At 61.6% G+C, this 22,024-nt stretch overlaps 1 protein-coding gene across 2 annotated transcripts; it reads right to left on the bottom strand.

Annotated features, from left to right (window-relative positions):
* Window positions 1-1,123: 1,123 nt before the first annotated feature.
* Window positions 1,124-21,631, bottom strand: LOC307094625 (uncharacterized protein C1orf198). Of its 2 annotated transcripts, none has more exons than XM_079763632.1 (4): window positions 21,259-21,631; window positions 12,277-12,327; window positions 5,360-5,905; window positions 1,124-4,023 (listed from the first exon to the last, which is right to left on the bottom strand). In XM_079763632.1, the coding sequence occupies exons 1-4, from the start codon at window positions 21,589-21,591 to the stop codon at window positions 3,967-3,969; spliced, it is 987 nt and encodes a 328-aa protein (XP_079619758.1). In that variant the 5' UTR covers window positions 21,592-21,631; the 3' UTR covers window positions 1,124-3,966. The 2 variants fall into 2 exon arrangements, with proteins under 2 accessions (XP_079619758.1, XP_079619759.1); XM_079763633.1 differs by having other exon boundaries at window positions 5,360-5,866.
* Window positions 21,632-22,024: the final 393 nt, after the last annotated feature.

Here is a 22,024-nt window from a genome sequence, read left to right as displayed (position 1 = left end):
TTTGCCTTCAGTTGCCCACCTGAACTGATGCCCAGGGGCCCTCCTGGGAAGGTGCCGGGCGTTTGGTCCAAGGACCTGGGTTCGGTGCCGAGCTCCAGGGCACCAGAGCACGTGGCCTGGCTGGCAGGGCTGCGGGGGTCACGGGTGCCAGCTCAGTTCACACGCTGGCTCGCCTGCGGTAACAAAGCGCCATTATCCCGGGAGCCAGGGCCGCCTGCCAAGCGCCAGGGTGAGGCCTCGTGGGCTCCGCAGCTGTGAACTGGCAGCAGGCGGTGCTTGCTACCGATGCCCGATGCCCGCCGGGGGCACCTTCCCAGCGCCAGCGTGCCCTCCTGAAAGGGGCCGGGGCCGGGGGAGAGAAGGGTTCGGGAAGGAAGAGGGGGGAGGGAGGGAGAGAGAGAGGCCATGTCCTTCCTTTCAGCATCTCACCCTGCTCGGCGCCTTCATCGTCTAAACTCAGCAGAGCTCGGCTTATGCACGTGAGCTTGGCCTTGCCTCTAGTCCCCCCCCCAGTTGCCCGTTAAGTTCTAAAGGGATGGTCACTAGCCCGGCCGGCGTGGCTCAGCGGCTGAGCGTCGAACTATGACCCAGGAGGTCACGGTTTGATTCCCGGTCAGGGCACAGGCCCGGGTTGTGGGCTCCATCCCCAGTGTGGGGCGTGCAGGAGGCAACCCATCGATGTGTTTCTCTCACATCGGTATTTCTGTCTTTCCCTCTCTCTACAAATCAATGGGGGAAAATATCCTCGGGCGAGGATGAAAAATAACAAGATACAATAAAAGCTAGAGGGACTTAGGGGGCTGGGAAATACCACAGGGGGCACTTTCTTCCGCCGAGAACAATGGGCCCTGGGGTCCCCCCCAACGTGGGGTGCACACACCCTCCCAACTCAGACCCAGATCCCAGGAGGGTGGAGGTGGGCGGAGGAGGCAGCTGTCTGCCCGGGGAGGCGCCCGGAGCCTGCAGACGAGGCACATCTGTGTCCAATTATCGGGAGAACAGGGCATGTGGCTGAGTGTGCTTGCTCCCACGTGCAGGGAAGTACAAGTGAGACTCAGGCCCCCGGGGTCCACCTATCACCCGGGTCCCCCCCCCCCCAAGGAACAACCCTCTGGACTCTCTGAAATGGCTTTATTAAAAGCTACTCATAGAAAATACAACCGGTTACAAGGAGTCAGTAAGAACGTTCATCTTGGAAAACTTGTGTATCAAAGAAGGAGAGGCTGGAAGAAAAGGAGGCCGCCACCCCCAGATCCCCCACGTGGGCCGCGCGCCCAGATCCAGAGCATGGGGGACCAGGAGGGCAGAGGTGGGGGGCGGGGGGGGGGAGGACTCGGGCCCGGGGCTGGCTTCTCGGGAGAGTCTGCCAGACAATCACCCGGAGCAAGACGCTGGATCCTTGAGCTGAATCCGGGGCGCGGGGGCCGTGAACCCCAACACATATAGGTTTCCGCTGAAAAGGGTGTATTTTTTTTAAAAAAATAATAATAAACAGAAACTCCTGGTTTTAGAAGCTCCGTCCCGATGCCCAGGGAGGGAAAAAAGGTGGCAAGCATAAGAGCTTCATTTCCCCCGATTTGGAGGCACGGGGCGTGGATCCCCAGGAGGACACGGACTGCTGCTTATCCGAGGACCCCCAGGTCAGGCGGGGTGCAGACCTCGGGCCGGGCCGGGCCGGCGTCCTCCGGGCCGCTGCTTCTCCCTCTCCGGTTCCTTTCCTTCCCAAAGTGGAGCAAAGCAACAGGACTCGGGTCCCCTCTGGGGTTTCCCAGGAGGCCGTGAAGGGGCTCCGTGAGAAAGTGGGAGAGAGATGTGCATCGTCTCCCGGGACAGACAGACAGACATCACCTCCTGGGGATGGTCCCAGGACACGGATCTTTCTATCCTGCTACCAACACGGGGGAACGCAAACTCACGCCTGCACGTCTCCCGGTTCTTAAGGGACCCCGCTTTCTGGGCTGGGGTCTGAGAGTGCTCGCTGCCCCCATCAGGGCTGGAGGGAGGGTCCCCCCCCCCCGCACTGCTCCCCCCGGGACTTCAGGCTCCGTGCCCTCACACCTCGCTGGAAACGTCTCTGCCCTTGTCTAGTTCAACTACATTTACACGGCACGGGAAGAACCTGTATTTGCCGCAATCAAGGTAGTCAGCAGCCCGGCCGGCCCGTGTGGCTCAGGGGTTGAGCGTCGACCTGTGAACCAGGAGGTCAAGGGTCCCATTCCCGGTCAAGGGCACGTGCCCGGTTGCGGGCCCCATCCCCAGCGCGGGGCGCGCAGGAGGCAGCCGATGCAGGAGTCTCTCCCATCCCTGACGTTTCCCTCCCTCTCTCCCTCCCCCTCCCTCTCTCTGAAATCAATACAAATATATTCTTTTTTAAAAAAAATGAAGACAGTCAGCAGAAGGAGGAAGGTCGCATCCAGGACCAGAGGAGGTTTAGGGACACGGAGCGGTTGGCGGGAACCAAGCCCCACACGGGCTGAGCCGCGGCCTTGGCAGAAACTCTCCTGGAAAAAACAACCCAGGAGTGTGGCCGCGGGCCTCCCCTCGGAGCCAGAGAAAATATGAAAATATTCTGGAAGTCGTTTCAGCTCTGTCCCGGGAAACAAAGAGGTGAGTTTAAAAAACAAAAAAACAAAAAACCCACAAAAACACAGGCTTGGACCCTGAGCCCAGGTGCTGGCTGGCAGGACTGGCGGGGTTAAGGCGTCGGTGAGCAGAACACAGTGAGAGGGGTGGGTCCATCACGCTGGGGCGCGACCCCGGGGTTCACGCAGCTCTGGGCTGGAGGTGGGGGGTGGGGGGCGGGTGCAGGGGCCGCCCTGCTCCCCGGGGCCGCCTGGGAGCCATGCCCCCTGGAGCAGCAGGGGGCCTCGAGGTCCTTCTTCCACCGGGAGACGCCGTTGCTATGACGACAGAGGTCTCCAGGTCCCCGCAGACACTGGGCTCTTGAGCTCCTGCGGGTGGGCGGTGGGGGCTCGGGAGGGTCCGTGGTGCCCGGCGGAAGGCGGGACCTGCCCGGGGATGAAGGGGATGAAGGAGCCCCAGCCGGGATTGAGCTGGAAGGTCCTCGCAGCCAATCAGAAGGGCCGAGTCCTCGGGGGACCCTGCCAGCCGCCCTCGCAGAGCCGGGATGGGGGTGGGGGCGGGGGGAATGTACCCCCACGGTCCACAGAAGCAGCGAAGAACGTCCAGGAGGAAAACAGTGCAAACGCAAGCAGAGGGGCAGCCCTACAATCGCTGGCTCTAGATAGGCCATCATGAGACGTTAATACAAAACGTTTGGACACGCCACTGCCCAGCGCCAGGATGCCCACGTACCAGGGGTCGCGAAGGGTGGGGTCGGCCAGGGGAGCCCTGGGCGGCTGGGAGCAGGGGTGGGAGGGTGGGGGGGGGGCACATGGGGAATAAATCTGTCCACCATCACAGCCGGCATGCTGATGCCACCTTGCTGAGGACATCAACAACGGCCACCCATCCAAGGTCATCCAAGGTCATCCACCCAAGGAAACCCATAAGGAGAAAAAGGGGGGAGAGGGATGGGGAATGAAGGAGAAGGAGAGGGAGGGAGGCCACGTTTGCCACCTCTGTGACTGGTGGACAGAGAGCCCTTTCTCGGAGGAGGGGAAACCCCTGTGGCCGGAACAGACGCTGGAGTGACAGGATGCGCAACAGGGATGCCCAACGGTCTTGACAAATCCCAAACGCGAAACGTCGGGCGTCAAATCGTGGAAAACAGCAAAGTCGTCGGGTCTTAGCAAAAAGGGGGGAGATCTGGAAATCTGGGCACGGCGATTCTCTACCAGTTTCCAAAAGATTATAAAAATAAAAACAAAAAACTGCGTACAGAGACGGGGAAACGCCCCGGGAAAAGGCTGAGCGTTCCACCGGCCCCGCCGGCCGCACCACGGCGGGGATCTTCGGGGGTTCTCGGTTTTTCGGTGGGGTTTGTGTGCGTGCGTCTGACACGGTTTACCAGTTGTCCAGGAAATCAAACCCCGTCTTCAGGATGACGTTGCTGGCGCATACCTGCGGGAGAGACAGAAACGCCCGCGTGTGAGCCGGAGGCCTTTTTTTAGTGCTGCATAACCTAAAAACGGCGCCTCATTTAACATGACCCAAATGAGGGAGCCGGCTTCCGTGGGCGAGGCTTCCTGACCGCAATTGGCCTCGGCGCTTGGAACCGGAAAATTTTAAAATCAGATTCAGTGCGACCGACGTGCCTCGCTCAATGTGGGGCTGGGGGGACGAGAAGACATAAACCAAAGAACGTGTGTACTTACAGGCACAGCCCATGGACACGGGCAATAGGGTGGTGAAGACCTTGGGGGATGGGTAGGGGCTGGGAGAGGGAGGAATGGGGGGGAAGGGGAGATATCTGTAATACTATCAACAATAAAAATTAAAAAAACAACAACACAAATTCAATGCCTGGATCCACACTCTCCTCTCTGTCCCCAGACATGTCTGTGAGCAGCTGCTAGACCAACCTACACAGCAAAGACAGGCATGTGTACATGTGGTCATCACGGAATAAAAGAACACGTTACAAATAGTCTTTCTGATGTAACACACACACACACCACACACACACGCGCGCACACGCACGCACTCGCGCACACACACACACAGCTTGCAAAGCTGAGAGAATAAAAAGTATGGGGAGGCCGGCTGGTGTGGCTCAGTGGTTGAGCACTGACCTATGAACCAGGAGGTCAGGGTTCGAGCCCTGGTCAGGGCACATGCCCGGGTTGCGGGCTCCATCCCCAGTGTGGGGCGTGCAGGAGGCAGCTGGTCCATGATTCTCTCTCATCATGGATGTTTCTGTCTCTCTCTCTCCCTCTCCCTTCGCTCTGAAATCAATAAAAAAAATATTTATTTTTTTTTAAAAAGGGAAAAAATAACAAGCATTGGCGAGGATGTGGGGAAACCAGACTCTTGCTCGCGGGAATGTGAACGGGTGCTCCTCAGAGTTAAACGCGGAGCCACCACCTGCCCCCGCGATGCCTCTTCTGGGATCTACCCCGGGGAACTGGAGCCCTGGCCGGTGTGGCTCAGTGGACAGAGCGTTGGCCCTCGGACTGAAGGGTCCTGGGTTCGATTTCTATCAAGGGCACGTGCCTGGATGGCGGCTCTATCCCGGGCCCTGGTTGTGGCTCGTGCTGGGAGGCAACCAACTGATGTGTCTCTCTCACATCAATGCTTCTCTCCCTCTCTCCCTCCACTCTCTCAAAATCAATGGAAAAAATATCCTATGCTTGGGTGAGGATTAACAAAACAAAACCAAAAAAAAAACCACACACGAAAGCAGGACCCCGGGTCCCTCCCAGAGCAAGGACCACCCGCCCGCAGCGAGACCACCCACCTGTGCCGCGCTGGGTTCCGAGAACAGCTCATCCGCCATCTCCCCATCGACCGGGCCGGCCGCGGGGGAGAGCGGCTTGCCCACGGGCTCCAAGGGGGCGCCTTCCTCGGACGCCCCGGTGCCCGCCTGCACGGGCGGGGGTCCCTGGGGCGGGACGCCGGCGCCGGGAAGGGCCAGCGGCTCCGCGCGCAGGTGGCCGGGCCGCTCCGCCGTGGCCTCCTTGTCCCTCGGGGCGGGGTCTGGCCGGTAGCTGGCGGGCAGGACCTTTTCGCCCTTCTCCATGGACTTGATCTGGCTGGGGGTCAGCGAGGGGAACTCGGCCTCGGGGCCCTCCCCGCGGGACCGCTCGGCGTTGATCTTCCAGAAGGTGGCCTCCTCGTCCTTCCGGGCGGGGCCCAGGGCGTCCAGGCTGGAGGACTTGCCGCCCTGGGCCGGCCGGAGGGCCTGCGGGCCCTGGCAGGCTTTGGGCGGCGGCGGGCGGGGCTCGCTGGCGGGGCCGCCGGGCTCCTGGATGGATAAGGAGGAGATGCTGAACTCCATCTGGCTCTGCCGCGGGGCACGGGGGGGAGAGAACAGAGAGGACCCTTAGAACCCCGGGGACAGGCGTGCAGCGCACACAGCCCCCAGCCCGGCAGCGAGAACCAAGCTTTGTGGTCCGTTTTCTAGAACTTTCTCTCTCTCTCTTTTTAAAATTTATCTGTATTGATTTCAGAGAGGAAGGGAGAAGGAGAGAGAGATAGAAACATCCATGATGAGAGAGAATCACGGATCGGCTGCCTCCTGCACGCCCCACACTGGGGATCGAGCCCGCAACCCAGGCATGTGCCCCTGACTGGCAATCGAACCCTGACCTCCTGGTTCATAGGTCAACGCTCAGCCACTGAGCCACGCCGGCCGGGCCTCCATTTCCTGTATATGGGCTCCCGATACGGGTTAACAGAGAAGCCCAAGTCCTGTGATGAGATCCAGGGTGGTGACAAGGCCACAAAGAACTCAAGTTCAAATCCCAAGCACAGAGCCCTGGCCGGTGTGGCTCAGTGGATAGAGCGGCGGCTGCCCACGGACGGAAGAGTCCTGGGTTCGATTCCTGTCAAGGACGCGTACTCAGTTGCCGGCTCGAACCCAGACCCCGCCTGGGCCGTGTGCGGAAGGCAACCAACCCACGTGTCTCTCTCACCTCGATGTTCCTCTCTCTTCCCTTCCCCTCCACGCTCTCTAAAAACCAATGGGAAAAAAAATATATATATATCCTCGGGTGAGGATTAACAACATCCACCGCAAAAAGCCAGGGGCCGCCGGGAGTGGCGTCCGCGTGGACAGCGCGCAGCCTTGTCCGCAGCCCGATTCCTAGGTGAAGTGTGTCCGGATCTCACTGGATTTTTAAAAGCCTGTTTCTGAGTAAACCATCTGCACCCCGCGTCTTTTCCAAGTTCCAGGACAGAATAGGTACAGAGATGATAGTTGCTTTAAATAAGCAAATGGCTAAAAAACCAAAAAACTACAAAAAAAAAGACTCCGAGAACAGAGGCGACTTTGATGTGGAAATTGCAGTGTGAGGAGGACAAGTGAGGCCTTCGTCAAGCCCCCGGCTTTTTTGGGAGCAGCAATTCCTCCCGCGGGATCCCTGCGGAGAAGCCTCCGGAAAGCCAGGCTGTTTGCCTGCGTGGAGGGGAGGGGACGCTGGGCCGGGCCAGAGGCGCCGGGAGGGGCTCAGGCTGCGTGGGCGAGTGGGAAGGACACGCGGGCAGCACTGGGCTGGGTGTGACCTCCTCGAGCCGGATGGACCTGCTCCCTCGGCCCCTCGGGCACACGGAGACCAGTCCCCGCTCCTCCCGGGAGGGCGTCCCCTGGCGAGCAGAGAGGGCACTGCGGGCTGACCAGGTCTGGGCGCTTTGGGATGAAGACGGAGGAAAACAGGAGCTTACGGAGGAAAACATCCCGGGGTATCTGACCCGGAGTCCGCTCCCCCAGGCAGACGTTTTCTATCGTGCAAATAAGATAGGACCACAATCTCCTTTAAAAAACAGCCCTCCTGGCCCGGCCGGTATGGCTCAGTGGCTGAGCGTCGACCTATGAACCAGGAGGTCACAGTTCGATTCCCGGTCAGGGCACAGGCCTGGGTTGTGGGCTCCATCCCCAGTGGGGGGTGTGCAGGAGGCAGCCGATCCATGATTCTCTCTCATCATGGATGTTTCTCTCTCTCTCCCTCTCTCCTCTCTGAAATAAAAAATATATATGTTGGTAAAACAGTCCTCCTTGACCAACTGTGCGGGTGCCGGCTCTCCGCCCACAGCGCCCCCAGATGGAGGGGTTTGTTTTTAGCGTTTAAAGCGCACCCCGCTGGGAAGGCCCCGGAGGAAGGGCGAGGGAGATGGGTCTTCTCTCCTGTGCGATCTCCTCTCCCTGGGTCTCCGGGCTCCCCGACGGAGCGGGTCTGGGCCTGCCCGGGGCTGTGACCTCCTCCCCTCAGACCTGCCTCTGAAGGTCACGCCGCACGGCAGGTTCTGACAGGCGGGGCCCATCGGGCCGGGGACAGACCAGCGCGCGGGAGGGGGGCAGCCCTGGTGGGGGCTCTGCACCCCGTGGTGAGCGCCCGAGAGACCATCAAGCTCCAGGGGCGATTGTCTCATTTCTGGGAAGAGAGTCCGTTTTCCAGGCGTGGAGAGAGCATCCTTGGGGGAGGAGGTGACCCCGCCCCGGGCCGCGGTGCAGAGCCACGGGGAGCCCACCGCCCGGGGAGACTGACGGGTGAGACGCAGCGGCCGCGGACGGCCGGGCAGGTGGGTAGGAGGTCCAGGTAGTCCTCCATCTTTTTATTTTTTATTTTTAATTGATGTCAGAGAGGAAGGGAGAGGGACAGACACATCAACGAAGAGAGAATCATGGATCGGCTGCCTCCTGCACGCCTCACACTAGGGATCGAGCCCGCAACCCGGGCCTGTGCCCTTGACTGGACTTGAACCCGGGACCCTTCAGTCCGCAGGCTGACGCTCTATCCACTGAGCTACACCGGCCAGGCCTGGCCTTGGATGTTTGAGAGGAGAGATGAGGGGTGAATAGGAAGCTCTCTCCCATTGGCGATGCTGACAGCCCCACCCGCAGTGTCCAAGCCCCACCAAGGAGCCGGCTGGGGAGGGTGTGCAGGGGTGGGGCGGGGAGAGTCGGTCCAGCCAGGACAGGGTGTCAGTGACCCCCGGGGGAACCGGGGCTCGGCTGGCCACGTCCGTTCTAAAAACAGAAAGACCACAGCGGAGCCCAGTGTCTATTTTTGCGGCCCACTCACGGCGGAGGAATGTGTAAGATCCCAGGGACGGGCGCGCAGGCGGCCAGAACCAACTGTTTGGCTTGGCGGCCTCGGCAGAGCTGGACGCCGAACAGCGGCTGCAGCGACGCCGTCGGGAGGGAGGGACGAGTTTTCTGGAGCAAATCCTAATAAATCCACGAACCCCTGAACGTCCACGCGCTCCGCAGTCCCGCCAAAGAGGGGAGAGGACGGAGAAGGGGGGAAATAGGGCCTGGCCGGCCCGTGTGGCTCAGTGGTTGAGCGTCGAACTATGAACCAGGAGGTCACGGTTGGATTCCCGGTCAAGGACACATGCCCGGGTTGCGGGCTCCATCCCCAGTGTGGGGCGTGCAGGAGGCGGCCGATTCATGATTCTCTCTCATCATGGATGTTTCTCTCTCTCTCTCCCTCTCCCTTCCTCTCTGAAATCAATAAAAAAAATACTTTTTTTTTTTTAAAGGAAAAGTCCAGACATCTTGGGGATGGAAAGTACAGTGGGGTGGGGGTGGGGTGGGGTGGGGGTGGGGTGAGCGACCGGCCCAGAGCGACCGCCCAGAGGCCGGGAATGCCAGGCATCCTCCGGGCTCCCGCCCCCTCCCCCCTCCCGGGAGCATTCCAAGTGCTGGGTTTTTTCCTCTCGAAATACCAGGAGCCTGAGAGAGGCGTCCACCGCGGGGTCCCAGGGGCACCCTCCCCACCCCTGCTCGCCTGCCAGGCCAACAGGAGGGGGAGGACGCTGGCCCGACCACCCCCACCCCAGTTGGGCCCCCGCAGCCTCCCTCTGAGCCCCGCTCCGAGCCTCCCTCTCTGATGGAGAAGTCAGAACAACAGGCACCTGGGTCAGCCTGGGAGGGAGGAGGGACGGGGAGGGAGGATGGGGGTCAGCTGGGAGGGAGGAGGGACGGGGAGGGAGGATGGGGGTCAGCTGGGAGGGAGGATGGGGGTCAGCTGGGAGGGAGGAGGGACCAGGGAGGGAAGATGAGGATCAGCTGGGAGGGAGGATGGGGGTCAGCTGGGAGGGAGGAGGGACCAGGGAGGGAGGATGGGGGTCAGCTGGGAGGGAGGAGGGACCAGGGAGGGAGGATGGGGGTCAGCTGGGAGGGAGGAGGGACCAGGGAGGGAGGATGGGGGTCAGCTGGGAGGGAGGAGGGACCAGGGAGGGAGGATGAGGATCAGCTGGGAGGGAGGATGGGGGTCAGCCTGGGAGGGAGGAGGGACCAGGGAGGGAGGATGGGGGTCAGCTGGGAGGGAGGAGGGACCAGGGAGGGAGGATGGGGGTCAGCTGGGAGGGAGGAGGGACCAGGCGGGGAGCATGGGCTGGAAGACAGAGGGATCCCGGGAAGCTGGTGCTACAGGGAGACCAGTCAGTGCCCCCATCAAGGGCTCTCCTGCTGAGAGCTGTGCTTCACTGGGAGCGACCTCTGAACCCGAGCACTGGGAGCGACCTCTGAACCCGAGCACTGGGAGCGACCTCTGAACCCGAGCACTGGGCAGCGACCTCTGAACCCGAGCACTGGGAGCGACCTCTGAACCCGAGCACTGGGAGCGACCTCTGAACCCGAGCACTGGGCAGCGACCTCTGAACCCGAGCACTGGGCAGCGACCCCAGTCCCCACAGACACCAGCTCGCTCTCTGCAGGGGGAACCCCGTGGGCCGGCCTAAAGGAGGGAGCCCACAGAGGCGCCCTGGGGCGCTCAGCTCTGCCCACAAGGTGACAGCCACAGCATGGCCGGGGTCCGCTCCCCCGGCCTCAGGTGTCCGACCATCAGCCCGAGCGGCAGAGCCGGGGAGCTGGGGGCGCGTAGGCAGCCCGCACGCACGCAGCGGCTGAACGGAGTCGTCGGGGAGGACGGGAGCGAGCAGGTCCCAGCAAGTCACACACGTGTGGGGGCGGCGGCAGGGACCGCTGTGCGGGCAGCCCTGACCTGCGGGTTCTGCCCCCGCCCGCAGCTCGCCCTCACGGGCTGTTCCTGCTGTGTGTGCTTTCAACGGATTGGTGTTGATGTCAGAGGGGAAGGGAGAGAGACAGAAACATCCATGATGAGAGAGAATCCTGGATCGGCTGCCTCCTGCATGTCTCCTACTGGGGATGGAGCCCACAACCCAGGCCTGTGCCCTGACCGGGAATCGAACCCTGACCTCCTGGTTCATAGGTCGATGCTCAACCACTGAGCCACACGGGCCGGGGCTCCAAGGGGGCTGCCCAGCCTGTAAGCCCGAAGGCAGAGAGAGGCCAAGTCCGGTTGCAGGGGGCGGGTGGCTCCAAGCCTAAGGCCGGGAGGGGGAGGGGGTGGGGGACTTCCTGGAAGTGGCCCTTGACTCACCGGGACACAGGTGGGGACCAGCCTGGGAGGGGGGAGGGGCCTCGGCTCTCTGGAATGCCCTCCACAGGCTCAGCCCGAAACCACCCACGCCCGGCCCCCAGGTCAGCCCGAAGGCGAGGACGCGGCTGGGGAACCAGTGGCTCCGTGCGGAGAGGAGAGGGGACAGGCCTGGGCGGAGAGCGCTGACCCACAAAGACGCGCCGGCGGCTGGGACACGGTGACAACGGTGACAGACCAACTTGATTGTATCGCGCCTTCTCCAGTCACCGGGCTCCCGAGGGACCCGCTGGCGTCTGCGGACGGTGACGGCCAGCACGAGGGGGCCCCCCACTGGCCCCGCACCCCCGGACTGTTCACCGGGCCTTTTCTGGCACCTCTCCCTCACGTTGGCCCCGGGAGGGAGCCGAGTCCCGTGCCAACAGCTACCTGGCACGGCCCCCAACCCTCATCCAGTTAAAAGCAGACCAAACGGGCCAGCTGGCATCACTCCGGGGTTGAGGGTCGACCTACGAACCAGGAGGTCACGGTTCGATTCCCGGTCAGGGCACGTGCCCGGGTTGCAGGCTCCGTCCCCAGTAGGGGGTGTGCAGGAGGAAGCCGATCCATGATTCTCTCTCATCATTGATGTTTCTCTCCCCCCTCCCTTCCTCTCTGAAATCAATAAACATCTATTTTAAAGAATCCTCTATAATAAAGGGCTAATATGCAAATCCACCGAACGGTCGCTATGATGCACACTGACCACCAGGGGGCAGACGCTCAATGCAGGAGCTGCCCCCTGGGGGTCAGTGCGCTCCCACAGCGGGAGCACCGCTCAGCCAGAAGCCGGGTTCATGACTGGCGAGCACAGCAGCCGTGGCGGGAGCCTCTCCCGCCTCCACAGCAGCGCTAAGGATGTCCGACTGACGGCTTAGGCCTGCTCTGGGGGGGGGGGGGGGGGGGGAGCTGGCCTAAGCTATCAGTCAGACATCCCCTGAGGGCTCCCGAGTGTGCAAATCTTGTGCACCAGGCCTCTAGTAAAAATAAAAAATAATTAAAATAAAACAGTCCACTCGCAGCTCTGCCCTACAGAGCAAGCACCCCTACCGAGGCCCTCAGGGCTGAGCCTGCCACACCCCAGGCAACCAGAGGGGTGCTAACTCCTCACCAGCCCTCCCCCTTCCTCGGCTCCCCCTCTTCACCCCTCCCCCCCCTGCCCCCCGCCGTGTGGGGCCGCTGCCTTCTGAGTCCGGCCAAGGCTGCACGGAACATACACGAGGATGCTGGTCCTTCTGAGAGGCCAGGCCAATCCGGATCTCATCCAACTCACCCTCGTCTCCCAGGAGAAAGGGGCCGAGTGCTCGTCCTGCCACGTTATGTCCTGAAACGAAAATTCAAGAGGAAACCTGAGCCTCGAGCCCGAACGCCCCCCGGCCAAGGTCTGCCGGGGCCGTGGGGGGGGGGGGGGGTGGGGGAGGATCGACCTTTAGGAACCATCCAGGCCCCGGCTGGGAGCAGGCCTGGCGCTGGGACGCCCTGGGGCAGACAGTGCTGACCGCCGTCTGGCTGTGCCCTCCCTCCCGAGGCTGCCGGGCACGCCGCTCCCGGGCCAGGCAGACTGTGCTGACCGCCGGGGGTGGGGGGGACCCAGGACAGATGTTGGGTGGAAAGGGAAGGGGGCGTTAGGGCCCGGGGCTCAGCCCTACAGCAACGAGCCGAGGGGCCATGGGATGACGATTCGCCTTTTGAGCTTCAGTTTCCTCGTCGATCAAACTGAGGGGGCAGAAATAGACTATTAGGGACCAGCGAGGACGGTGAGAAACAGCCATCACGCTCTGTTAGCCGCGACGGCGTTGTTCTGATTAAAGGCCCGCGCTCACCTGGCTGGGAGTAGCCCGTGGGACCTGGGAGCTCACCTGGAAATGCGGCCCCTCCTCCCCACCCCGCCGCTGCCTGTCCTCATGGGAAGACTGACAACCTTGTTGCAGAGACCAGAGCCGCCCGCCCTTTGAAGACCCCCAGCCCTTTGCATACCCCCAGGCCTTTACCAATGCCCGGCCCCCATTCCCTGGAAACTGCCCATTTGACGTACCCTTTTGCCCACTTCCCCGTGTCATCTTCGTCCTTCCACCCAATATAAGCAGCTGGCTTATGGGGGGCAGAGCGGATGTTTGTGGGTGCCCTGCTGCTCTCCTCGCTGCTGGCAGGACTGGAATACACGCTCATCTAGGACTCAACCTCGTCTCTGCTGAACTGGCTCAAGTCGTGACAGGCAGCCCGGACCCCTGGGTCGCCCGGTTACAAAAGGAGACGCGTCCTCCCCTCGCAGGGCTGTGGTGAGGGGTCGGCGGGGTAAGAGCAAGAGAGGCCCAGCAGTGACCTCCCGCCAACGCGGATGCCGCCCGCCGCTGGCCTCCCCACGCTGCCTCGCGGGCGGGGATCTGCACGGCCCCGGGCGGCACAATCCGCGAAGAGAAGGCATTTAATGCAAGTGCCTGACTATGACGCGCACGCTGACACCACTGCCCGCCCGCCCCACGCAGAACGTGCTGGAGAGAGCCCTTCAGAGCCGGCGCTGGGAGCTGGGCCGCGGACCCACTGTGTGCGCTCAGGGGCCCACACGTGACCGGGACGCGGCCTTTTCCACCCCACCAGCTGTTTCCTGTGCCAGCGAATGTCTCGTCTGTGCCCAGCTTCTACCGGGGGTCCGATCTCTTTTTTCTTTTTTCATGTATTCTTTATTGATGCCAGAGAGGAAGGGAGAGGGAGAGAAATAGAGAAACATCGATGATGAGAGAGAATCACGGACGGATGGGCTGCCTCCTGCACGCCCCACCCTGGGGATCGAGCCTGCAACCCGGGCATGTGCCCTGACCGGGAATCAAACTGGGAATCGAATCGTGACCTCCTGGTTCACAGCTCAACGCTCACGCCCAGGTTGCAGGCTCGATCCCTAATGGGGGGGCATGCAGGAGGCGGCCGATCCAGGATTCTCTCTCATCATGGATGTTTCTCTCTCTTTCTCTCTCCCTTCCTCTCTGAAGTCAATAAAAATATATTTATAAAAAAGTTTATGAAAATGGGAGGGAGCGTGGGCCCTCCCGTGTGGAATGTCCGTTGAACCCGAGTTATTTTCATTGACAAACTCCTTCCCTCCTAAAATGGCAATGTGCCGCCCGGAGGAATGCGCCTTAGCCAGCCTCCAGGACCAGGAGTCTGCAGCTGCGGGCTGTCCCTGTGCGGGTGGGTGGGGGTGGGGGTGCGGGTGGGTGGGAGCGGTGGGGGGGTGGGGGGAGGAGTGCAGTTGAGCTAAATGACCTGAAGGTCCTACAATGCTAGGATCTCAGAAATCAGGGAACAAGAGGGACCTTGTTGGCAGATGGGAAAACAGAGACGGCTGATGGGCTAACTCTCCTCTCACCTCGATTTGGGCCTGGACCGCGAGTGAAGGGGATTCAGGGGCGGGGGGCTCCTTCTGTCCGGAGGTGGGACAGCCCAGCGGCCACCACCTCGGGGGACAGGGGCAGGGGCGGGCGCTGGACTCCCCTCCTCGTGGGACATGCTCTCCCTTCTAAACATCAGTGATGCAGGCCGAGTCCCTCTGCTGAGCCGGCTCACGTCGGGACAGGCAGCCCGGACCCCTTAGCTGTCCGGTCCCAGAGGGTGACTGAGTCCGGGACTCTCAGCACCAAACACTCGGCCTGGAGCTCGGAGAGCCAGCCGTCTCCCCGGTCACCGCTGGCGGGGAGCTGCGGCCGCGCCAAGGGGGTCAGCCGGGGAGAGCGTCTCGCTGCGATTTCTCCCCAATTTGGTGTCAAGGCGATGGCCTGCTGTTTGCTCCCCGCAAGAAACTGAGTCAAGGGGCACATTCCTGAGATTGCTGCCATTCTGAGCTCATAAAAAAGTAATAAAGTGCCTGACAAAAATAAACATGCCACACAAAAATGCGGCCGAAGCTCTGATGTCAGCGCTGGCCGCGCGCTCCAGCCCTAGGCAGTGCGGGCGGCCGGAGCGGGCTCCCAGGCAGTGGGGGTGAGGGGGGGCAGGGGGGGGCAAAGCTGCATCAGAACCGGACCCGCCACGGCCCTGATTCAGGGCGTCACCGGGGGCCTGGATGGGGCTACTGTTCCCACCCCCCAAACACCCCTCCCTGCAGCCACCGTTCTACATTCCACAGGAAATGTCATTTCTGCAATTCCATTTCTAAAGGGCCTGGGTATTTTGCTTTTGAGATTTATTTGGTTGCAAGTAACTTCTATAATTGGCTATGATTTGTTTTAAATATGTTTTTATTGATTGCAGAGAGGAAGGGGCAAGGAGAGAGAGATAGAAACATCCATGATGAGAGAGAATCATTGATCGGCTGCCTCCTGCACGCCCCGTCCCCACTACTGGGGATGGAGCCTGCAACCCAGGCATGTGCCCTTGATCAGAATCGAACCCGGGACCCTTCAGTCTGCAGGCCGACGCTCTATCCACTGAGCAACACCGGCTAGGGCTGACTGGCTATGATTTTAAAAAAATTTTTATTGTTGTTGTTTTGTAAATCCTCACCTGAGGATATTTTTCCATTGATTGTTAGAGAGAGTGGAAGGGAGGGGGAGAGACACAGAGAGAGAAACATCCATGTGAGAGAGACACATCGACTGGTTGCCTCCGGCACGTACCCCCGACCGGGACTGGGGATCAAGGCTGCAACCCGGGTACGTCCCCTTGACCGGAATCGAACCCAGGACCCTCCCGTCCAAGGGCTTAAGCTCTATCCACTGAGCCAAACCGGCCAGGGCTGACTGGCTCCGGTTTGTCTGTGGAAGTCACGTCTATTCCAAATACATCCGAAAGGGAGACGCTCCGGACCGAGCGCTCACTGCGCATCTGGTGGAACCGCGTGAATGTTCCCGATCCCTGGGGGGGCCTTGCTCAGAGACCCCGGAGCAGAGGCATAAAAGGGAACGCCCCGATCGTGCACCGGTGGGGTCCCTCATCCTGGCCTGCACCCCCTCGCAACCCGGAACCCCTCAGGGATGTCAGAGAGCCGGTTTCAACCTGATCCCCATACAGGCCAGGCCGAGGGACCCCACCGGTGCACGAATCCGTGCACCGGGCCTCTAGTAAAACTATAAAATAAAATGAATAATGACGTCTACTAAAAAAAGAGGAGGGAGGAGGGAGGACCAATCATTACAATGTGCTCTGCTTTTACCAACGGCTTATTCTTCGGGACTAACAGCTGCCCACGTACTTATGGGATCAATGGTTTTCCCTTTGACTTGCAGTATATTTAACTCTGCTGACGGGAGCGTTTCCTCGAGCGGAGTACAGGCTGCACTTCCGACAACAGAAAGGCGGTTCTGGCTGAACTGCCGGGCGGCGTCCACCAGGAATACAAATGCCCAGCCCAGGCCTGCAGGGACCCCACAGAAACCCAGCGCGAGGCCCGCGTGGCAGCGGGAGCAGGGGGCACGTGGAGGACAGATCCTGGGGAGTGAACAGGAAGACAAGTAGGAAGTTTAAAAGGGCTGGTCTTGCCCGGCCGGTGTGGCTCTGTGGTTGAGCGTCAACCTGTGAACCAGGAGGTCACGGTTTGATTCCCGGTCAGGGCACATGCCCGGGTTGCGGGCTCCATCCCCAGTGTGGGGCGTGCAGGAGGCAGCCGATCCATGATTCTCTCTCATCGTGGATGTTTCTCTCCCTCTCTCTCTCCCTGTCCCTTCCTCTCTGAAATCAATTAAATGAATGAATGAAAGGACTTATTTCTTTTTTCAAGAAATGGCTATTTCGTCGGTACTAAGGGAATCTCTTAGAGTGTAAAAGTGACTCCTGCCAATCAAACGGTGACTCCAGACCAGCCACGGTGCTCTCAGCGGCCCCCTCCCTGTCTGACGGCGAACTAGCCATTTCACTTCTCTGCCAAACCTGTTCCCCGGCAGCCGCGGGGGCCAGGGAGGGGCCTGTGCTGCTCACTCCCAGGGCTCAGCTGGGTCAACCGCTTTTCTCCCAGGAGCCCCTGGGGCAGGGGACCTGCCAGGTGCTGCCCTGAGTAGAGGAACCCCCCCCCCCCGCCTCCCCCTCCCTCCCGCCATCTGCAGGGCAGCTTGTGTCACCGGCTCTGGCCTCGTAGCCACGTTCTCAACTCCTGCCCAGAGCCCGGGCTCAGGACGCCAGGGCAGGGACACAGAGCCACACCACCCTGTCGTCTTTTCTAAAAAAATCCACACATCTGCCAGACGGCGGTGGGGACCATAATGACACATCCACATTCTTAAAAAAACAAAAAACAAAAAACTAAACAAGTCCAGGATGCTGAAAAGCAACTCTCAGATTTCCCTTTTGCTTTTTCTGCCAAAGGCTGCCCTCGCCGGTTTGGCTCAGTGGTTAGAGCGCTGGCCCTCGGACGGAAGGGTCACGGTTTGATTCCCGGCCAAGGGCATGTACCTGGGTTGCAGGTTCGATCCAGGGCTCCAGGTCGGGGCTCGAGCAGGATGCAACCAGTCCATGTGTCTCTCTCACATTGATGTTTCTCTCTCTCTCTCTCCTTCTCCTCTCACTTAAAATGCTGCTATGGGGCCTGGCCGGCGTGGCTCCGTGGTTGAGCGTCAGCTTGTGAACCAGGAGGTCACGGTTCGATTCCCGGTCAGGGCACAGGCCCGGGTTGCAGGCTCGATCCCCAGGGTGGGGCGTGCAGGAGGCAGCCGATCCATGATTCTCTCTCATCATGGATGTTTCTCTCTCTCTCTCCCTCTCCCTCCCTCTCCGACATCAATAAAGAAATAAATATATATTTTTAAATGCTGGGAGATGGGGAACCCAAACCCAAAACTGACGACAAAGCCCAGGCTCTTTCTCACACAGACTTAGGGACACACTGGGGACCCAGCACACCGGGTCCTCTTACATCTCCTACTAACAAGGCCCATCCCTCCTCCTGGGCGTGAGACCACCGACTCCACCCTGGTGCTGCTAGAGCAGGAGCTGGGGTTCCCCGGGGCACCCACCTGTCAGAGGTCCGTCCGGGGGTGCCAGGGCATCGAGCTGGTAAGGAACCGGAGGGCCCCGGGGAGCATTCTCCCAGCTGTGGCGGCTTCGGGGCCCCGGGCACCCCATCAGAAGACAGATCACGTGGGAAGGGACCGAGTGCCCTGGTCAATCTGACTTGGGGCCCTTTTGGACAAATCTGGGGCCACCATGAGGCCTGCTCTATCCAGCAGCCTATGCAGGGGTCCCCCGCCGCCTTGTCCTTATCCATCACCTTTCGTGCCCGGGCACCAGTCCTCCGCCATGAAGGGCCCTCCTCCTGGGCACGAGACCACCATCTCCACTCTGATGCCAACCTTTTGCCAGCTCTAGGGGATGCATTTTTATTTATTTACTTATTTTTAACTATATTTTCATTGATGTCAGAGAGGCAGGGAGAGAGAGAGAGAGAAACATCCATGATGAGAGAGAATCACGGATCGGCTGCCTCCCTCACACCCCACCCTGGGGATCGAGCCCGCAACCCGGGCCTGTGCCCTGACCGGGAATCGAACCGTGACCTCCTGGTTCATGGGTCACCGCCCAACCCCTGAGCCACGCCGGCCGGGGTAGGGGATGCATTTTCAATTCCATATGGTGCCGTGAAACCACGGCCACTGCAGGCAGAAAGACGCCCTGGACAATGTCCCACGGCCTCTCCTCCGAGGCCGTGTCTGTCTGTGCTGAGCTGGGCAGGGCCTTAGCCGCCTGCTCTCGGCCCGTCGGGCACAGCCCAAGGCGGACAAACAGGGCAGGTTTGGTCTGGAAGCGCCGGCAGGTCCGGCCGGAACAGTTCCGCTTGTTCTTAAGTCACACCGATGTACAAGTTCACCGAGGGCTCAGCCTGGCACCCGGTGCAGGAAGGACGGTCCCAAGTGAACGTGGCCACATCTTCCTCATCAGGGACCCTGGGCCCTCGTTTGGCCGGGGCTTTCTGACGGTGAGCAGGCCCGTGGGTATATTCTTAGCCAGACCCCAAACTAAGGGAGACGGACAGTCACTCGCCAACATTTGGTTTGGTTTTTGTTTGTTTTTTTTAAATATTTTTTTTTATTGATTTCAGAGAGGAAAGGAGAGAAAGAGAGAGAGAGAGAGAAAGAGAGAGAGGGGAACATCAATGATGAGAGAGAATCATGGATCGGCTGCCTCCTGCACGCCCCACACGGAGGATCCAGCTCACAACCCGGGTATGTGCCCTGGACCGAGAATCAAACCGTGACGTCCTGGTTCACCATAGGTCAACGCTCAACCCCTGAGCCACGCCGGCCTGGCACTGGCCAACATTTGTAAGTACAGTACTTACAGGTTAACTTCCGCTCGCATTTATTTCTTTATGACTTTTCCAGAGAGAGGAGCGGCCAGCATTTTTATCCCCCTCCCTCCCCCCGCCTCTGAGCACAGACCCTGAGAACATCTTGAGAGAGATGCATATTTTCGCTCTGGAAAGGTCTCCGCTCTGGGAACATACATTTTCGACCTATACTGTCATCCCTGCGGCCTACCCCACCCTCTTTTTCCTGGCAAAGCGTCCAGAAGTTCATGGCTAATGGAGACTCTTTTTTTTCCTTCCCCGTAAATATATTTTTATTGATTTCAGAGAGGAAGGGAGAGGGAGAGAGAGTTAGAAACATCCATGATGAGAGAGAATCATGCATCGGCTGCCTCCTGCACGCCCCACGCTGGGGATCGAGCCCGCAACCCCCCGGGGGGCACGTGGCCAGACCGGGAATCGAACGGCGACCTCCTGGTTCCTAGGTCGATGCTCAACCACGGAGCCAGGCTGGTGCCAACCTTTCGCCAGCTCCAGGGGATGCATTTTCATTTATTTATTTATTTTTAACGATACTTTCATTGATTTCAGAGAGGAAGGGAGAGGATAGAGGCAGGAACGTCCATGGTGAGAGAGGCTCTTGGATGCTTTTGGAATGAATCCACATCGGCCGCCAATTTCCGTCCCGTCCCCCCCCCCCCGCCCCACCCCCCACGTCCCTGGCATCCGCGTGGGCTCAGGACCACAAACCTTTGGTGAATAACAAATGTCTCCGCAGCCCAAGCCTGGAGCTGGGATGCAAACCTCCTTCCCAGCTGGAACCCCTCCCACACCCCCGGCTTCCCTGGAAAAACTGCCCAGCCAGGCGCCTCCTCCTGCTCCCTGGCACCCCCCCAGCCTTGGCCACTGGCACCCCCAGCCTTCGCCACTGGCACCCCCCCCCAGCCTTGGCCACTGCACCCCCAGCCTTGGCCACTGGCACCCCCAGCCTTCACCACTGGCACCCCCCCAGCCTTGGCCACTGGCACCCCCAACCTTCGCCACTGGCACCCCCAGCCTTGGCCACTGGCACCCCCAGCCTTCGCCACTGGCACCCCCAGCCTTGGCCACTGGCACCCCCAGCCTTGGCCACTGGCACCCCCAGCCTTGGCCACCAGCCCCGTGCGGACCTCCTTTTTACACCCCTCGCTCCTTCTGGCAAAAGTTGAGTTTCAAAGGCCCCCCCTCCCCCCCCAAAAAAATCACCCTTCGACACCTAAGGGCAGCAGGCAGGCTTCAGGTCTACAAATTTCCACGAAAAACAAAACAAAACACACCCACGCTTCTGAGCAGCGCGGGACGCTCGGGCCCCTGTGACCGGGTGCGGGGCGCCCCTGAGCTTTTCTCGCGGAGTCTGTGTCCCCCTCAGTTCCCAGGGGCCCCCTGGGGCCCAGCCATCCCCGTAGGAATGGACCCAAGTCCTGCCGGCGCTCCCCGAAACGCACCCCTTCGTGTTTCCGGTGGAAACCAGAGGCCACCCTGCTCACCCCCAAAACAAAGCTGGTGCAGACACGGGCTCCCCCGGGAAACGCCCCCCTTATCTCGGAAGGCGCCTCTTCCTCCCCCTGATCTTGCTCAGCGATTTCAGGGGCCCCTCGCAGCTCAACAAACACGACTCTAGAGCGTGCGGGGCGCCCCCCGCGGGTGGGCATCGGGAGCGGGTCGGAACCCACTTGTCCGGCTTGAACCCCGCTGTGTCCACTCTGAGCAACAGCCCCGGGAGGTCCTGCATTTGGGGGCGCCCAGCGGTCCACACGGAGGGTCTTTAAAGACCTCCTCCTGCTCTCGGGGAGCCCCCACGCCGACCCTCGGCTCCCGGACCGCCCTCTCCTCTCCAGCCCCCGCTGCCACGACCCGGGGCGGCTCCGCGCGGGCAGGTGCCCCCCACTTCCCCTCCCCTCCCCTCCCCCCTGGACGGGCAGCCTCGGCGCGGGGCGGGGCAAGGGTCCCGGTCCCGGTCCCGGTCCGGCCCGGCCCGGCCGCGCCTACCTCGTCCCCGAAGCGCACCAGCTTCTGGCCCGTGGGGCCGCGCAGGCCGGGGAAGCGCGCCGGCTCCTCGGGGTCCCCGGGCGCGCGGGGCGCGGGCGCGCTCGGACCCACCAGGCACCGGTCGATGATCGCGTCCTGCTGCGCGGGCGGCAGGCGCGCCCACTCGGGCCCGTACTTGTCGCGGACCCTCTCCTTGTCCTGCATGATCTTCCGCGCCATGGGGCTCAGCGACGAGAAGTAGGAGAAGCGCTTCCGCTCCCGCTCGTCCAGGGGCCGGTTCCCGCTCATGACGACCGAGCGCGAGGCCGCGATCGCCGCCGCCATGGACGCCATGCCCCGCCGGCCGCCGCTCCCCGCGCCCCGCCCCGCGCCCCCGCCCCGCCCCGCGCGCCTTCCCGCCCCGCGCCCCTCCCCGCGCGCCCGCCCTTCCCCCCGAGATCGGCGCCCTTCCGCCCCGGGAGCCCCGCCCTCCACGGCCCCCCACCCCCGGAGTCTGTCCTCCGCGCCCCCCACCCCCTAGGACCCCGTCCCCCTTACCCCCGCCCGCCCCCCCGGAATCGCATCCTCCGCGACCCCCACCCCGGGGAACCCCGCCTCCCGCCCCCGCCCACCCCCGGAACCCCGCCCTCCGCCTCCGTCTGTGTCCCCTGATGACACCCCACAGGTCCCGGTGAGGTCCGGGTCCGCCCTCCGGGGTTCCCGGGGTTGCCCCCACTTCTCGGGGCTCCCCCAGGCCAGCTCCGGAGGCGGCTGGCGCGTCCCCGGG

The sequence above is a fragment of the Cnephaeus nilssonii genome, assembly GCF_951640355.1.
Source record: "Cnephaeus nilssonii genome assembly, chromosome: 23".
Taxonomy (NCBI): domain Eukaryota; kingdom Metazoa; phylum Chordata; class Mammalia; order Chiroptera; family Vespertilionidae; genus Cnephaeus; species Cnephaeus nilssonii.
This window is presented reverse-complemented; position numbering and strand designations above follow the sequence as displayed.

Bases quoted from the DNA above. Each gene is read 5' to 3' on its own strand.
- LOC307094625 (XM_079763632.1), bottom strand. From the start codon at position 21,591: ATGGCGTCCATGGCGGCGGCGATCGCGGCCTCGCGCTCGGTCGTCATG. The intron at 12,328-21,258 runs GTAGGCGCGGCC...TTTTCGTTTCAG, and splicing joins TGGTGCGCTTCGGGGACGAG to GACATAACGTGGCAGGACGA. The intron at 4,024-5,359 runs GTGGGTGGTCTC...TCTCTCCCGCAG, and splicing joins CGGAACCCAGCGCGGCACAG to GTATGCGCCAGCAACGTCAT.